The sequence below is a fragment of the Ruditapes philippinarum genome, unplaced genomic scaffold (assembly GCF_026571515.1).
Source record: "Ruditapes philippinarum isolate M1 unplaced genomic scaffold, ASM2657151v2 ctg621_1_1_1_1, whole genome shotgun sequence".
NCBI classification, from domain to species: Eukaryota; Metazoa; Mollusca; class Bivalvia; order Venerida; family Veneridae; genus Ruditapes; species Ruditapes philippinarum.
The window spans coordinates 36,882-52,994 of record NW_026861926.1 but is presented as its reverse complement, the minus strand read 5'-3'; the positions used below and the strand labels follow the sequence as shown (position 1 = coordinate 52,994).

At 33.1% G+C, this 16,113-nt stretch overlaps 2 protein-coding genes across 3 annotated transcripts in view; one reads left to right on the top strand and one right to left on the bottom strand.

Annotated features, from left to right (window-relative positions):
• Positions 1 to 902: 902 nt before the first annotated feature.
• Positions 903 to 2,749, bottom strand: LOC132717381 (uncharacterized). Of its 2 annotated transcripts, none has more exons than XR_009623952.1 (3): positions 1,987 to 2,094; positions 1,704 to 1,772; positions 903 to 1,074 (listed from the first exon to the last, which is right to left on the bottom strand). XR_009623952.1 is itself a non-coding variant. In XM_060700837.1 (3 exons), the coding sequence occupies exons 1-3, from the start codon at positions 2,631 to 2,633 to the stop codon at positions 917 to 919; spliced, it is 402 nt and encodes a 133-aa protein (XP_060556820.1). In that variant the 5' UTR covers positions 2,634 to 2,749; the 3' UTR covers positions 903 to 916. The 2 variants fall into 2 exon arrangements, 1 of the variants encoding a protein (XP_060556820.1); XM_060700837.1 differs by lacking the exon at positions 1,987 to 2,094 and adding an exon at positions 2,459 to 2,749.
• A 3,942-nt stretch (positions 2,750 to 6,691) lies between these two features.
• LOC132717380 (uncharacterized) overlaps positions 6,692 to 16,113 on the top strand; it is a 45,911-nt gene continuing 36,489 nt past the window's right edge. Inside the window, exons 1-5 of the mRNA XM_060700835.1 lie at positions 6,692 to 6,927; positions 14,042 to 14,158; positions 14,798 to 14,918; positions 15,149 to 15,275; positions 15,952 to 16,083. Of these exons, the coding sequence (XP_060556818.1) occupies positions 6,855 to 6,927; positions 14,042 to 14,158; positions 14,798 to 14,918; positions 15,149 to 15,275; positions 15,952 to 16,083 (570 nt within the window). The 5' untranslated portion in view covers positions 6,692 to 6,854. The remainder of the gene's footprint in view (positions 6,928 to 14,041; positions 14,159 to 14,797; positions 14,919 to 15,148; positions 15,276 to 15,951; positions 16,084 to 16,113) is intronic.

Below are 16,113 nucleotides of genomic sequence, written 5' to 3'. Positions count from 1 at the left end.
AGTAATGTGTGTTTTTTAGAAGTTTTTTACTAGATCAATATTGAGAAAATTGGTCTTTTTTTCAATGTAAGATTATGAGCATAAGTCCTCTTTGACATTTCTGTAAAAACTGCCTATAATAAATTCTCAGCAAAAAACTCTGATTTTGTAACAATGTATGCCATTTGATTTTCTATTTACTGTCAATTGCTTTCATTTTACTAATCATTTGAAAATACGAATAATTTTCAGAAATTGCAAAATTTTTGCACATACAGAACTTACTCTCTTAAAAATAATTTGAAGTTGTTGATTCAATTTACCTTGTGAAACTGACATTGTACATTATTATGTTTGTACCACTCTCCCTGTGTGGTGTTGTCGATTAGAATCCTGTCAGGAAGTTAATTTGGATTCCCGTGAGGAAACTATCAGTAAGCTTATATATAATAGGTTGGTGGTTCTACCTGGTTGCAAGCTTGTGCCAGTAAAGCTTGAGAGTGGCAATACGACCTTGTTTGGATACTCTTTAAATGAAGGGACTAAACAATGAATTTGGAGTTGTGTGGCATGTTTAAAGACAAAACTAATAGAAACTAGATCAGCAGCTACTAAAAACAAAAGCAACTACTAAAAACAAAAGCAAAAGTGACTTAAAGCATTTTTTTCAATTATTTTGTTTAAAATTATGTCAAAAATACTTCAAAACTATAGAATCATTGATTTTATGAACAAAAAATCTGTTTTTGGAGTCTTAAAAAAAATGTTTGAAAATAAAATTTTTTAACCTCTTTTATCATTTTATTTTTATTTTGTGGTCGACTGATAAAAAAATTGAATTTTATTTTTATTTTTATTTATCCCCCTCGACCCAAATTTTTTTTTAAATGTCCCGTAAAACATTTAATAAAAAAATGTTGGCCTTACACTGTACTTTTTATACTGCATACAGTCTCTTCTGCATTTGAGTTGTTTCTGTGTTTTTCGTTTGGTTGGATTTCAGGTAGGCTCTGGTTACCAAGATCTTGATTACAACGAGGATAAATAAACTGTTTAGTGTGCCAGAAATAATCAAGAGGGTACAGTAGAAATCACCTGTAAAATATATAGAAATTTACAGATAAAGCTATAAAGTATGCAGTAATCGCCGAAATATATATATAGAAATCACATAATTATAAAGTATACTAAAATGCACACGCACTGGGTTTCGGAAAAAATTTTTTTTTAAATGTACTAGATTTGTAGGACACAGTTTGGACTGAATGTAACAATTTTTTAACGCAGATGTTTCTTTTCTAAAACCGTCATTTTTCCTATGTTACTAAAACACAGTCCGCAGTTTTTTAGTAACATCGGAGAAATGACGGTTTTAGAATCGAGACATCTACGTTAAAAACCGTTGCATTCAATCAAATTTGAGTTCTACAAACATCTCGAAAGGGTTTTTTTTTATCCCGAAACCAAGTGTCCAGAAGTCGCCATTATGGTATACACTAAAAGTGCATAAAGTAAAAAGATATCGAGTGTAAGGTAAACATAAGTCGGACACTGCGATAAGATTCAAGCCGTCAATTTGAAATAAATATGTGTATATTCACATTCCAAAGTGACCATATAAAAATTGTTATCACACACTTTCATAACATCGACTGTGTTCAATCATTTTATCCACATTGTAACTTTTTCCATCTCGTTGATATAATTACAATCTGAAGTTTTACCTTTTTCTTGCAGTTCAATGATTGTTCGTTCTCTTGCTTTTAAGTCTTTCAAGTCTTCTTTTAATGGTTCTTAAATAAAATAAGTGAACGTAAACTATTAATAGAAGAAATTAAACTTTAGTTTGATATGTGTTATATTATGTAATACATTGTATTAATTTTTGAAGTTATGTAAGGTGTATTTAGTCTCTTCATTATAGTTATAAAATTATATTAGTAAATATCGTAAACATGTTAAATGCTACATAAACTCAGTGTGCTTTAAATTTATTCATGTACATACTATAGGAGTTTAGCAAAGGTGTTTCTTGATTTTTGCATTTTTTTTAATCCAAACACTGTACATAATAAACCTTTCACAACGAAACATATTTTTGTTGTACACATCCAGTTGAATTGACTATAGGTTACATAATATAAATGTTATATGTGGAAAATAGAGATTGTAATACCTGTGCAAGTAAACTTGAGTCAGATTTTTGAGTGAGATTTTCTACAAACAATCTACAGGTGCAATCATTGCTATATGCTGTAAAGTTCTCTGGTGATAAACATATTTTCGACTTGGTTTCACATGAGACGGAATTATAAAAAAAGATCACAATCGTTTAAAAATGAATTATTATTTTGGCATCGTTTTGTATAATTATAAAGTATGCATTATTTTGTTATCTTACCTTAAGTGTTTATTGTCTTAATATATTTTTGACAATGGAGACTATATATTTAAATAGAAAGAAGTAAAATACATGTACCTTGTATAGCTTGTATACAACACGTCTCCTTAAACTCATGTACAGTCATACACGTACAAAACTGTTTTGTTACGTCCCTCTCTAACAAACATATGTCTCGAAATGCCCTTGAGGAGCCAAACACCACCCTACTACTAACACACACAAGAAACATAAATATCATGTACACGGACATTGTTTTTGTATAATTTATGAAAGACGAAGTCTTAACCTGGTTTTATGAATAGATTAGCAACGGAATAATGACCTTAGTACGGTCATCGTTATTTACAATCTTTAGATAGCCACGACAAGTATGTATACGAGGTAACATATCATTTATTTAAATATCTGGACAAAGTTGTCGCTCCTCGGGTCACAATAAATTATAGTAAATATATGCATACACTATTATTAATAACTGCATATAAACAACTGAAATGGCGTCTGAAAGTTACAAATATCATCACCATCAGTTATCGTCTGTATTTAGGGATAATGTCGAACGCTTATATCCGACAACAGTCGTTGAGCCGACATCAGGCCGACATTTAACAGTCAAAGGGCCGATATTAACAGCCGACATTTTGCCACCAGAGACTCGCATAATATAATTTTATTTAACTTCTTCATTGACAAGATCATCAGACTTTCACTTCCCATTAAGCGGGTCAACTCAGACGATTCTGAAGAATAACTTTAAAGTTCGGCGAAACATTATACAATTTGCAAATATCTGATCAGATGAAGATAGTTAAATGCTTTCTGAAATTACTAAAACCATGTTTCCTAAATATGACACTCGCCGTTTTTCCAATATTGTGACTTGTTATGAGATTTGGTGTCACTATTGCAACTGAAACAAAAAGATTTGGGCCACTAAAATGTTCGTCGACCATACATTGCCAAGCAATTGAGAAAAGTCCATTAAGTTATGCACGTTATGTTTTTAATATACGTGGAAATGTTGTCCAAAGTCCTGTTTCTAGAGGCCTTTCTGTCAAATCTAAAAATTTAACCCCAATAAAAATTTTTTGAAAAACACCCTTTATAAAATTTTTCCTTTTGTTTTTTTAAAAGGGTATTTTTTGCATTTTAACGCTCCGCCCTACCAAGGGAAAATGTTTTAATTGGGTTTGTTTTCCGAGGAAATAAAAACGACTGTCATAAACATTCACTGTATTCTCCGTACGTTGCTCCCTCCTGTGACTTTTACCTCTTTCCAGGACTGAAATAAAACATATTACTGGTTATCACTACAAGAGTAATGATGAACTTCGGTCAGACATTTAAGCTATTGAAAGGTATATATGGAACGCCGTGACTGTCTTATGTAATCAATGTTTTTGATATCTTGTGAAACGATGATATAATTTTGTCGTTTGAGCATGTTAACATATGCAATTTACATCATGTCTTGTCAAAGAAACATGCTGACCTGTACAAACAGCATGTTAACTTGTCAAATTATTAATGATGACATGTGCAGACAACATGCTAACTTGTCAAAGTATCGTGATGACTTGTGCAAACAACATGTTAACTTGTCAAAGTATAATGATAACTTGTGCAAATGACATGGTAACTTGTCAAAATTTCATGATGACTTGTGCAAACGACATGTTAACTTGTCAAACTATTAAACAGCATGTTAACTTGTCAAAGTGTCATGATGACTTGTGCAAATGCCATGATAACTTGTCAAAGTATAATGATGACTTGTGCAAACGACATGTTAACATGTCGAATTATCGTGATGACATGTACAAACAGCATGTTTACTTGTCAAAGTATCATGATGACTTGTGCAAACAGCATGTTAACATGTCAAATTACCATGATGACTTGTGAAGACAACATGTGAACTTATCAAAGAATCTTGATGGACTTGTTGCAAAATGACATGTTTATCTTGGTATTAGTGCTGACATGTTTCAAAACCCCCACGTTAACTGTCAAAGTATTATGATAACTTGGGGGAAAAATTGCCATGCCTAAAATGTCCAAAATTTTCCATGATAACTGTGTAAACAGCATGTTTAACTTGTTCGAATTAATCGTTAATGACATGTGCATACAGCATGTTTAACTTGTCCAAGTATCATGAATGGACTTGTGCAAACGACATGTAAACTTGTCCAAGGATAATTGCATTGACTTGTAGACAAATGCCATGTTAACAAAAAGTTTTATGATATTATTTTGTCATTTAAGCATATTTTTAAAATGTGGGCAATTTACAATCAAAATCTTGTCTAAAGAAAATGCTGACTTGTTTTAACAAGCATTGTTTAACTTGTCAAATAAATTCATTAATGACATGTGCAGACAACATGTTCATTTGTCAAAGAATCGTGATGACTTGTGCAAAAGTTAAGGTATTATGAGCATGTCATCACGATAACTCGACAAGTTAACATGCTGTTTGCACATGTCAGCATGAAATTTTGACAAGTTCACATGTTGTTTGCACAAGTCATCATGATATTTTGACAAGTTAACATGTCGTTTGCACAAGTCATCATGATACTTTGACAAGTTAACCTGTTGTCTGCACATGTCATAATGATTATTTGACAAGTTAACATGCTGTTTGAACAAGTCAGCATTTTCTTTAGACAAGATATGATGTAAATTGCACATGTTAATATGCTTAAATGACAAAATAATATCATCATTTCACAAGATAGCAAAAACATTGATATCATAAGACAGTCACGGCGTTCCATAGGTATACCTAAGGAAGATTATAAATGTAATTGGATGACACGTCTGAAACTTGGTATTCCTGCTGGAGAAGATTATTTTGTAAAATATTTGATTTTTTTTTGGTTTTTTTTTTCACCATATAGCATTAAATATTGACCCACCCTCGTATATAATACTGCTTGCCATACTATCACCCGTGCGTATTAAATACCTCGAATTCTACCAAAAAAAATCAAATTTGAAAAAAAAACATTCTATACAATATACACGTACATGTACAACGGAATTTTAAAGGCATAAACACCATAAAGCGATAACGTAGTATCCTACCATTGTCCGTCAATATTTACAATGATATGAAAAAATGGCATTGATCTTTTGTTTTTATTTTTGCCTATGATACAAAAGAGATAAGAATATCAAATCACTCGGCGATCTGATTTATACTCGGGGGGGGGGGGGCTACATCCCTTCCCACAAATCAGATAGCCTCGGGTTTCGAGGCTCTGCCCCTCGTACAAACACATAGCCTTGTTTTTCGATGCTCGTTTCTGTAACTTAATTAACCTATATTAATTGCCTGAACTTTCAATAATTGTACAACATTATGTAGTTGTCCAATAAAATTCCTTCTTACGAACAAAGAAAGAATGAAAGAAAGAAAGAAGAAAGAAAGGAAGAAAGAAAGAAAGAAAGAAACAAGGAAAGAAAGAAAAGAAAAGAAAAGAAAGAAAGAAAATCCTAAAAATAAAAAAATGGAAAATTTATGTTCAGGATTTTAACTTAAATTAAAATCAAAACGAGAAAAAGTTTAAACAACTTAAGTAATTTGTAAATAAAACGTTTTGATAAACATTCATAAACGGATATGTTTAAAATATTGCTCGATTTGTTTGTGACAATCGCCGAGATGTTATGGTATGTAGTCACAAATGCTGATATAAGATCCTGGTATAGATCAACATCCGGATACTGTAATATTTACTTAAGGATGAGAACAGTTACGATGTGTGACTTCCGTATTGCCAGTTAATCATTTAATAAGTTTAGTGTGTGATCTTATCGCTTTAAACTTTAGTTGTAAATTGTCATTTTTTTGTGGCTTTATCAAATCGAAAGTGATTGACTATTGCTACAACTATATCGCCAGATCATTCTCTATACTGTTGGTAGTTCATTTTTCGATTATTTTAACACTGAACTCCCATAAAGTTTAAATGGACTGTCCCACAAATCAAAGCTGCGCAAATCCGTTACAAAATTTCAATGTTGCTCAAAATGATGCAAAATTTAGCATAGGTTTCCATTAATAAATATTTTATGTATTTAACATTTACATTTATTTCTTTATAGTATATATGTTTTGACTTTATCATATTTTGTCTTGTTTTATGATCTTTAAAACAATTAAGTTAGAATAAATAAAAGTATTTTATCAATTATAAAATGATGGACATAGCCGCCATCAACAACGATAATATATTGATAACAGCAGACTGTTTCGTAAACTCAAACCAGATTCAAGACAACGACGTACCCAGTAATATGTTCCTTAGCAACAGAAGGTCGCGCCAGGATTCCGTAGTTTACACTTACTCACAACCGTTGATTACATACATCGTGAAAATGTGTGGATTAGATTCATTCTTAATTTTGAATTATTTCAAATAGTTGAATTATTTCATACAGTTAAACAACTTGTGGAGAAATGTTTGAATCGACATTAATTAAATCATTTTTTTATTTTCTTATTCTACTGCGTGTTAGTTATTATCAGACAGGTAAGAATGTGATTTTGTTTTTGCACTTCTTAGTTAGATCAAGGTTTGATATTTAGAATGCACACTATACACACATAATCTTAACATGCACTCGTATGTTCAACTGTTCACAAACACAAGGTTACAAAAGTCGTTCGATTAGTTAAAAATGTTTTTAGTAAGTCACTTTAATTGCTTTCATGATAACTACTTACTTTTTCTGTTATCTTGCTGAAACATAGAAGAAGGCAGGTTTAAGTTCAAACTGGTAAAGTTTAGTTAAGTAGCATATTGAATAAGACATATATATATGTGTACAGCATATGAACACTTTATTCTCGTTATTTTTGCGGGAAGGATATTCAAAGTTTACAAGTGTTAAATTTAACGGTTTTTGTATTTATGTGTAAATGTTTGTTGCTTATTTTTATATCTAAAATTTCCTATTAGCAACTACATGTAATAAATAATTCAAGTTAAACGCAGATAGTGTCAGCTACATAACATTTAGTGACCATACATACACATGATACACGTACTATTTGTATTGTTAACGTTACGAATCAATACCTTTTATAAGTTTAACTTAAAATAGAACATTCACTAGCATAACATAAATGATGTTTTCCATGCTGTATGTTATATAATGTTATATAACGTTATATGTTATAACATTGCACAAAGTAAATGCAGCTTTAGATCTGACGCTTGCAGTAAACAAGATGAATTTCGTATTATTATAAAAGTAGGACAGAATTATGTATTTATCTTTCCAAAGTTAAGTAGCATTAAACAAGCGAATGGCGCGAGGTAATTGCTTAACGACCAAAAACCCTACTTAAATAGTCGTATGATATTATTGTTCCTGAACCAGATCATTTAATTGTGTTAACGTGCAATATTCATGTGTGTTAAAAAGTTATAAGAATATGTTTCAGCTACACTGTGTTAGAAGCTGTAAGATTATTGAAACACCTAGAACTAACAAGTACTAAGTAATGAGTGTACGGAAGCAACGAGGTTTGAACCCATGCGCCTGGTAATCCTCAGATTACCAGTCCGATGCGTTACCACACGGCCAATTCGCCACATAAACATAAATAATGTGTTTAACAAAAGATATTCTCAGTTACAAATCTAGAAACAACCAAAAATTAACATTATCAATTAAACTGTGTTAAACATAGATTTATACCCGTAAGGCAAGAGTAACTAAGCTGCTCACAAACTGAAACAAAAAAGAAACTTTCGCAAAGTATGTGCCAGTTGTTCAAGGGTACCATTTAGATGTACACAATTATATAAATGTAGTAGCTTGTAAAACTCGTTTATGTTTGCAATCCTCGTATAAAAGCCCGATATGTTTATTCAACGTAAAAATCGAGTTTCAAAAGGATTGAAAAACTGTACTAACATTTCTACATTCAAACTTGGAGAAACTTTTCCTTATTTGTCTCTGTATATTAAAGAGACATTTTCACAAGTAAAGTTTGATTTGTGACTGTCTGTGAACCAGCGGCTAAAAGGAGTATTTTCGGTCAGTTTATATCATTTTTCTACAAGAATTCATGAAAAGTCCATGCACAAATTAAACACACATTAGGCATGAGTCTTTGCTAAACTAAAATAACAACACAACACCATATGCAAGGCCAGACGAACGTTTATTACGAGATGGCAGCCGAAAGTAGTTTGTTACAACATGAAATATTGTTTTGTATCAAGGATTTTCATTCAAGCTTTAAAATATTCTTTAAGACATTTCAGAATTACAAATGCTTATATTTTATTTCATTCATGCAAACAGATTTACGCAAAAATATTTCCAATAAACCTAACAAATCTGCACATACAAACATAACAAATCCTAGTCATTGCAAAATTTCTTATTAAAAGAAAATGCGATTATTCTAGTACCTTATACAACGATTAAAAACACTTAAAATGACAATATTTGCCTAAAAAATTGCCTTCATTATCTTACAACATACGTCTTTGCTCGCAGTGCAACCCGACTCGCCCAGGAAAAACCATCGTGTGGAAACCTGTGTCCATTTGTCAAGTGTCGGTTCGCTAATGTTGGACCTCATCTTGCGACGACGTATGTTTTCATTACAAAATCAAATACATTTTTGTATATGAATTACTTAAAAATGTTTACATTAAAGACTTTTTTTTTAAAATTTATACAACGTGTCTCTGTGAAATCGTCTGGTAGAATGACCCTCTTTACACATTACAATATACATATTGAGTTAAGTCACGATTCATTAAACACGACTGACCAGTATTCACCCTTTTGAATGCGTAACGCGATAGACAATAATTTCACGCTATTACTATCGAAACGCGTGAAATATTAAGTCTTTGCTAAACTAAAATAACAACACAACACCATATGCAAGGCCAGACGAACGTTTAGAAAATCAAAAAGAAGGGGCTGGCGTTGTATCGGATTGTAAAACAACAACAAAAAGTATTATAATCCTAAAAGCTTAGATACTTCTAATCTCCTGTCTAAAGAATCGGCAATATAGCCATCTTTACTACTGTCACCCTTCCAACGACCGTGTCGTTTCAAACACCGATCATTCACACCTGCATTAGCAGCAGCAGTTACACCACCAGACCGTAAGGAATGCAATCCCAAGTTCAAATCTCCTGCTACCTCTCTCAACCTGTGCAACAAAGTTTCCCTTGCTCGAGTGTAACTCAAACATTTGTCTTTATAAATCAAACAACCATTACCTTTTGACCGTATACCAGGACGAAATAAAAATTTAGGACTGCTTATACTTTGATTTGAAATTCTTAAATACCGTTGTAGCATTACGTATGGACATGCTTCGGAAACCCCCTTTGCAATAACAATTTCTGAGCCAAAACGATACTGATCAGTCTTGCTTTTGTTAATTTTCAAAGAAAAATAATTGTCATGAAAAGTAATGTCATTACAACGGAGATTTCTTATCTCATCAAACCTTAAAAATGCAACATAATCAAATAAGATCATACATAAATCTCGTAGTACGAAAATGTCAATACTGTTTGCATACTTTGCACAAAGTTCAGTAATTATTTCTGTAGAAACTGGTTCTTTTTTGTTGACCGGTTTAGAATACAGACGCTTAGACGTTTCTAACAAGTTTTTTATAAACAAGTTGTCCGTAGGATCTGGTAGATTACGGAGTGAATGAGCCCATTTTATTCCGTAGACCGTAGATGAAACCATGGCATAAGAACACTTTTTGTCTATTAAACCAGTTAAGTACATAGCTATTAGAATTGGCGAAGCTGGAACACTGTTGCCTCCCTTTGATTAATATATTTTTCCCATTTCAGGAAATAAAAATAATACTTTTTCACTGTACTGTCGCTTTTAGAGCTAACAAGATAATCAGCCATCTTCCCAGCGGTATCTTTAAAAGAACTGTCTGAAACGCCTGATTTCTGTACCTCATCCTCAATGCACCGTCTCAAGTTTAAACCTGAAGGAAAACACACACAAAATATAACACACCTATACATATCAAAATCTTATAGCTATTAATCTAAAATTCAACGGCCTCCCATCAAAAACGCCGTTTCTGCCAAAACCACGCTTCGTAAGAACATCAGGCTGAAACATAAAGACATCTTTGATAAAGCTTGCTGGTTTCCGTGCTGGAAAAAGACATGGCCAAAATAGTACCGAATGCCAACATGGCACCACTAAAGTACCACTACATTTGTCTCTATTAATTTTATTGACGCACCTTACTATTAATCTTGGCGGTGGAACAAACCAATTGTTCTCACCGACCCAAGGTTGCTCAAAAGCATCTATACCTGCTGTACCCGGACACCAGTATCTTGAATTAAAGCATTTACATTTAAGTGTTGTAATGACACGCAAAACGGTCAAAGGTATGCTTTCCCCATTTGTCATCTAATACTTTGAAAATCCAGTCAACAACTGACCAATCATCACTGTCCGAACATCTGCTCAGAAAAATCAGCTTCAACATTATTTTTTCTTTGTAACCAACGAGAATGTAAATTAATTTGTTTGTCATCACACAATTCATCTACCTTTAATGCTATCTCTTGCAATTGTGGTTTGCTACTACCATTTTGCAACACACTACACACATTTTTATTATCTGTGTTTATCAACACTTCTCTACCATGGAGATACTAGTAAGGTAAATTTGAGAGTACAACCCTATATACAGACTCGAGCTCACGCCAGGTGGAGCTCAAAATGCTCTCGGATTCTAACCAAGAACCGATTACATCGCTGTCTGCAACACCCTGTATGTAACCCCAAAACCTACATTACTTGCGTCAACAAAGACGTTTGCATAATTACAACTTCCAGCTCCACTGGCGTCAACAAAGACGTATGCCGTATCACCTATTTCAGAAAATAACGAACCCTTGTTCAAATTTCTAATATGTTCACGCCAATAAATAAGCTCATCAAATGCACCACTGCTTATTTTGACTGGAGCATTCCAGCTTGCTCTGCTATTTACACATTCATATAAATATCGGGTTCTGAGTCTTACTACCGAACCAAAGACACTCATCATCGATATCAACTGACCCGTTAAACATGCTACCTTTTTGACCGAAAACAAAACTACACCCTTGCATACAGAAGTAATAAAAAACTGTAATAATGATTCAGTCCGATCTATTCTTTCTTGCGTTACTTTCAGCACACCCTCACATGTATTCCAAAGATAGCCTACCCAAATAGTTTGCTGAATCGGCTCCCACTGACACTTATCTTCGGCTAACAGAAAACCGAAACTAATCAAATCTTTTTTATCAAAAATACTGTTTTCCCTGACCATCTCAAGAGAGCTAGCACCACCTAAACCATCATCTAAAAACAAAATGATTTTCATCCCCAAATTTCTCCATTTCTTGATTACTACCCGTAATACCTTAGTAAATATATATCCGGCGGTAGATATACCGAACGGCAAAACCCGAAACACAAAATATCTCTTCTTTCCCAATTCTGTCCATGAGAAACCTAAATAAGTTGCATGTTGGGGAAATATCATAATATGATGATACGCCCCTTTAATATCAAACGTATACAGAAAATCACCTTTTGAAAAGACTTGTCTCGCCAAGTCATGACTTTCATAACAAAATTTGTACTTGAATAAATCTGGATTAATATGTCGGCAGTCTAAGACTAACCTCGGTTTACCATGCCTATTATAAGCAACAGTTTACGGGTTTACCACAAAAGGTGCCTCTGTAACTTCTTCTATACAACCTTTAGTGAGAAGGGCTCGAATCTCACTCGAAACAAATGCAGCATTTTCTCTGGCAGACCTATTATTTGTAAGTTCAACAGATTTTGGTAACGTTTTAAAAGGCAACTTATATCCTTCTGAAACTACACTTAAAATATATTCACCTGGCTCCGCCTCTTGCCAGTGCTTAATGCAATTATGCAATCTCCCAACCTGAGACACTACTTTATCTTAAATCTTATCGTTGTCAGACATATGTGAAACATTCTTTATCAAATCATTAGAGCATTTATAGCTTAACTTCATTTTCTCAATATTAAAGTTATCAGACTCCTCAACTCCATTTAACAAAAATGAACCATAATTTATACTTATCTGTGTATTGCCATTCTTATCAGCCTGCAAGTCCATGCGGCACTCTGCCCGCCAATGCCCGGGTTTCCCAACTTGAAGCATAGCCCTGGTTTCCTGTTTTGCTGTCTGTTGATTCGGAGGACGACTATCTGAAGCTGGCAACGCCTTAGTAGCAGGGTACGGTGAAAAGCGTCTAGCTCGTACTCGACGTTCCTGACGAACCTTCCTATCTGCTTGAATTTGTGCTTTGTAGATTTTCTTCTCATCGTCGGAGTTATCTGCCAATGGATGAGACTCGTACTCTTGTACGACACGCCAACCATGCTCTGAACTGTCGGCCAATTTTAAAAAAAAATTTGACGATGTGACAAAATGTCCATACCTTCTGAAATTTTTTCTCTGGCACTGCTAGCAGACAAATTCGAATCTTCCTCAGTAATGGTAGCAAGATAACCGTCTGCTTGTCTCATTTTATCCATAACTTTAGCGTTCACCATAAACTGTTGCTCGTGGCCTTTCTTCTTGAACACATAAGTACCACTAGTACACGCCGAAATTTGATTTTGTGAAATTTCGTTTATTTTCTTCTCAAATGTCTGCTGTCTAGAATCTAACAAAGACTCTAACTAGATAAAATACTGCTTTCTTCCATCCCGAGTCGCAACGGCCGCCACGTGCTAAATTGGAAGTGTAAAATATTTATACAACGTGTCTCTGTGAAATCGTCTGGTAGAATGACCCTCTTTACACATTACAATATACATATTGAGTTAAGTCACGATTCATTAAACACGACTGACCAGTATTCACCCTTTTGAATGCGTAACGCGATAGACAATAATTTCACGCTATTACTATCGAAACGTGTGAAATATTAATTAAAATCATCACTGTACGATAAAGTGTGTAAACAATGTAGTATGAAGTACAACCTTATTGATTAACCCTTGAAAGTAAAAATGTAAAGATGCATGAATGATTAAGTACCGTAGTAAAGAAATAAACCTGTAAAATAATTCAATACCATATTGAGTCTAAAATTGAAGAGTTACAAGAAATATTGTAAAATCACCCGTGCCACATGTGTCATTATTGTCATACTTACTTTTATCACATGCCGTGCTGTGCATATATTTTGACGTGACGTCATTTGCGTAATACAAACATATCGTAATGACGCGCTAAATATTAAGTTAAACTGTTAGCGTGTCAACGAAAAAGATATTCTTTTACTGTAAATTATTCTCATTTGGATAAAAAATAAATAGAATATTATATTCACGTAGCTTCATTACTAAATTAATTGAACTCGTTGACTAAACTAAGTAATATTCTGCTCGCATAAAATAAGTTTATCCAACCCGGTAATAAATTCAGTATTGATTACACAATCATAGAGGTAGCTAGATTAAAAAAATACATTAACTCATTTATTAACAATGAATGAAACAAATCCAGTTCAAGCTTTTAGATATTTATAAAGCAACGAGCAGTTAGATAAAATGATCTATATTTACTTTCAGAATCGACAACCGGAAGTTGTGATTCTCCATTGACAAATGATCTCCGGGACAACCAGTTTTCGGCATCTTCTGAATATGACGTCACGCATAATGCAAGTGCGGCGAGAAACGGTGGTGGTAAGTTCGGGACCTGGTCACCTTTCATACCATTAAATATAAATACAATACTGTACGATTGTACGATAATCAACGTCATCTTCGAATAACGTATAGCATGACATATTATGTTTATAGACAATCCAAATTCTAACTATTCAAGCATGTATCCATATAAATGGTATTTCACTGGAAAAATAATTGTATATAAAGATATAAATTAAACTAAAAATCGCTGTCGATACGCTAGTCAGGTCGTCATTTTCACGAATGATCTTGAAAAATAAATTTTATCATGAAAATATCTTTGATGAAGTTTTAAAATATAATGTCTCAGCAACCGTATGTGCTAACTCATTTCTTCCACTTTGGTGTACAATAAAAATATTGTTCCATTTACTTATCGCGGTGCTCGTTTTTTGCCACTTAATTGCACAATTCTACATTACTTTTGCACATTCCTGCGTTATTTGCACATTCCTGCGTTACTGGATATACACGGTGAGTAAGTGTGATAAATATTTGTTATTTACAGTATTAACACGAATACTAACTAGTTAATGAGATAGTTAACACGATAATTATATGGTTAATGCTGGCAGCAAAATATGCGACAATACGACTGAAACATTTCATAGTTTAATCTAGCTTATTTTACAGCTGGGTGGATTGCTGGCACAAAACAGTTCCAGTACCTGAAAATAGATCTCGAGGATGTTTGGGAAATAACAAAAATCACAGTCGAAGACAGCGATAATGGTTGGTACTCGAGGACATTCAGGTAAATATATTTACGGAAGTTTCAATTCCAGTATCTTTTATTCAAACACATTTGACGTATGGACTATGCAGTGTACTTAGTTCATTACAAAATAAATATTTTGACCACAGTTCCAAACAGTTATATAATTATAATTTTACACCAGCTCGTCTTAAATGAATTGGAAATGTAACGGTTGATTTTTCTATCTTACATTAGTATGTTGAAGTAACAATATGTTTATTATACAGGATATCGTACAGTACTGATGGTTATATATGGATGCCATATAAAATACGGTTATCAGATGATGTGCTCGGAGATTTGATTGAAAGACAAGGACAATCTACAACAACGGATCTTGATCCTTCCATAAAGGTTTTGAGTTCTGTTTTCAAATGTCTGTGTGTGTCTGTTGTTTTAATTATTTGTTTTATGTTTTATTATCTCTCTTTTCTGATATTGGATGGAAATCATTTTTGATTTTGATTGACAAATGTAAAGTTTCCCGACGTAAATATATGTTTGTCCATCATATCGTTCATTAATTGCTTAAGGTCAATGAGTTCTTTCATATTAGAGGCAATACAGCTAACTTTTTAATGAATACAACTTCTACTTTAATTAACCACCGTGCCGAACATATCCAAATGTTGTCTTGGTTTATTCACCTGGTAATATGGTGTAACTTACATGCTAAATTATGTACAAAAATACCTGCATGTAGTTAATTTTATATTACAATTCATGTCATTTTAATTTATTTATTTGAATATTGTTCATGTCGGAGGTTTTTTTTATGTTTTGCATTATAAATTACAACAGTGATTTAGCCATGCCTTTTGTGTTGCATTTATAGACTATATACCGTACTATGATGTACAAATGTAATAAATAACAAATTTCTCGAGACCACTTATTTTGAAGTAATTGCCTCTTTAATCGGTATTTTATTAAATTGTTGTTTCAAAGTAATATATTTTATTGTTGTTTATGTTACCGTAGGCGACATATATGTAGTTGTTTTTATATGACTTGAAATGTAACATTTCAGGCCCGATATTTGACGTTCAGCCCAGTATTATATTACAATTGGATGTATCCTTCACTGCTGATAGAGTTATTTGGATGTCAGCACTCAAACGCACCAGATGTGGATGTCACTTCCGTCGGAAAGAGTATTGACGTAAGAAAAATAAAATAAATATAAGTAAAC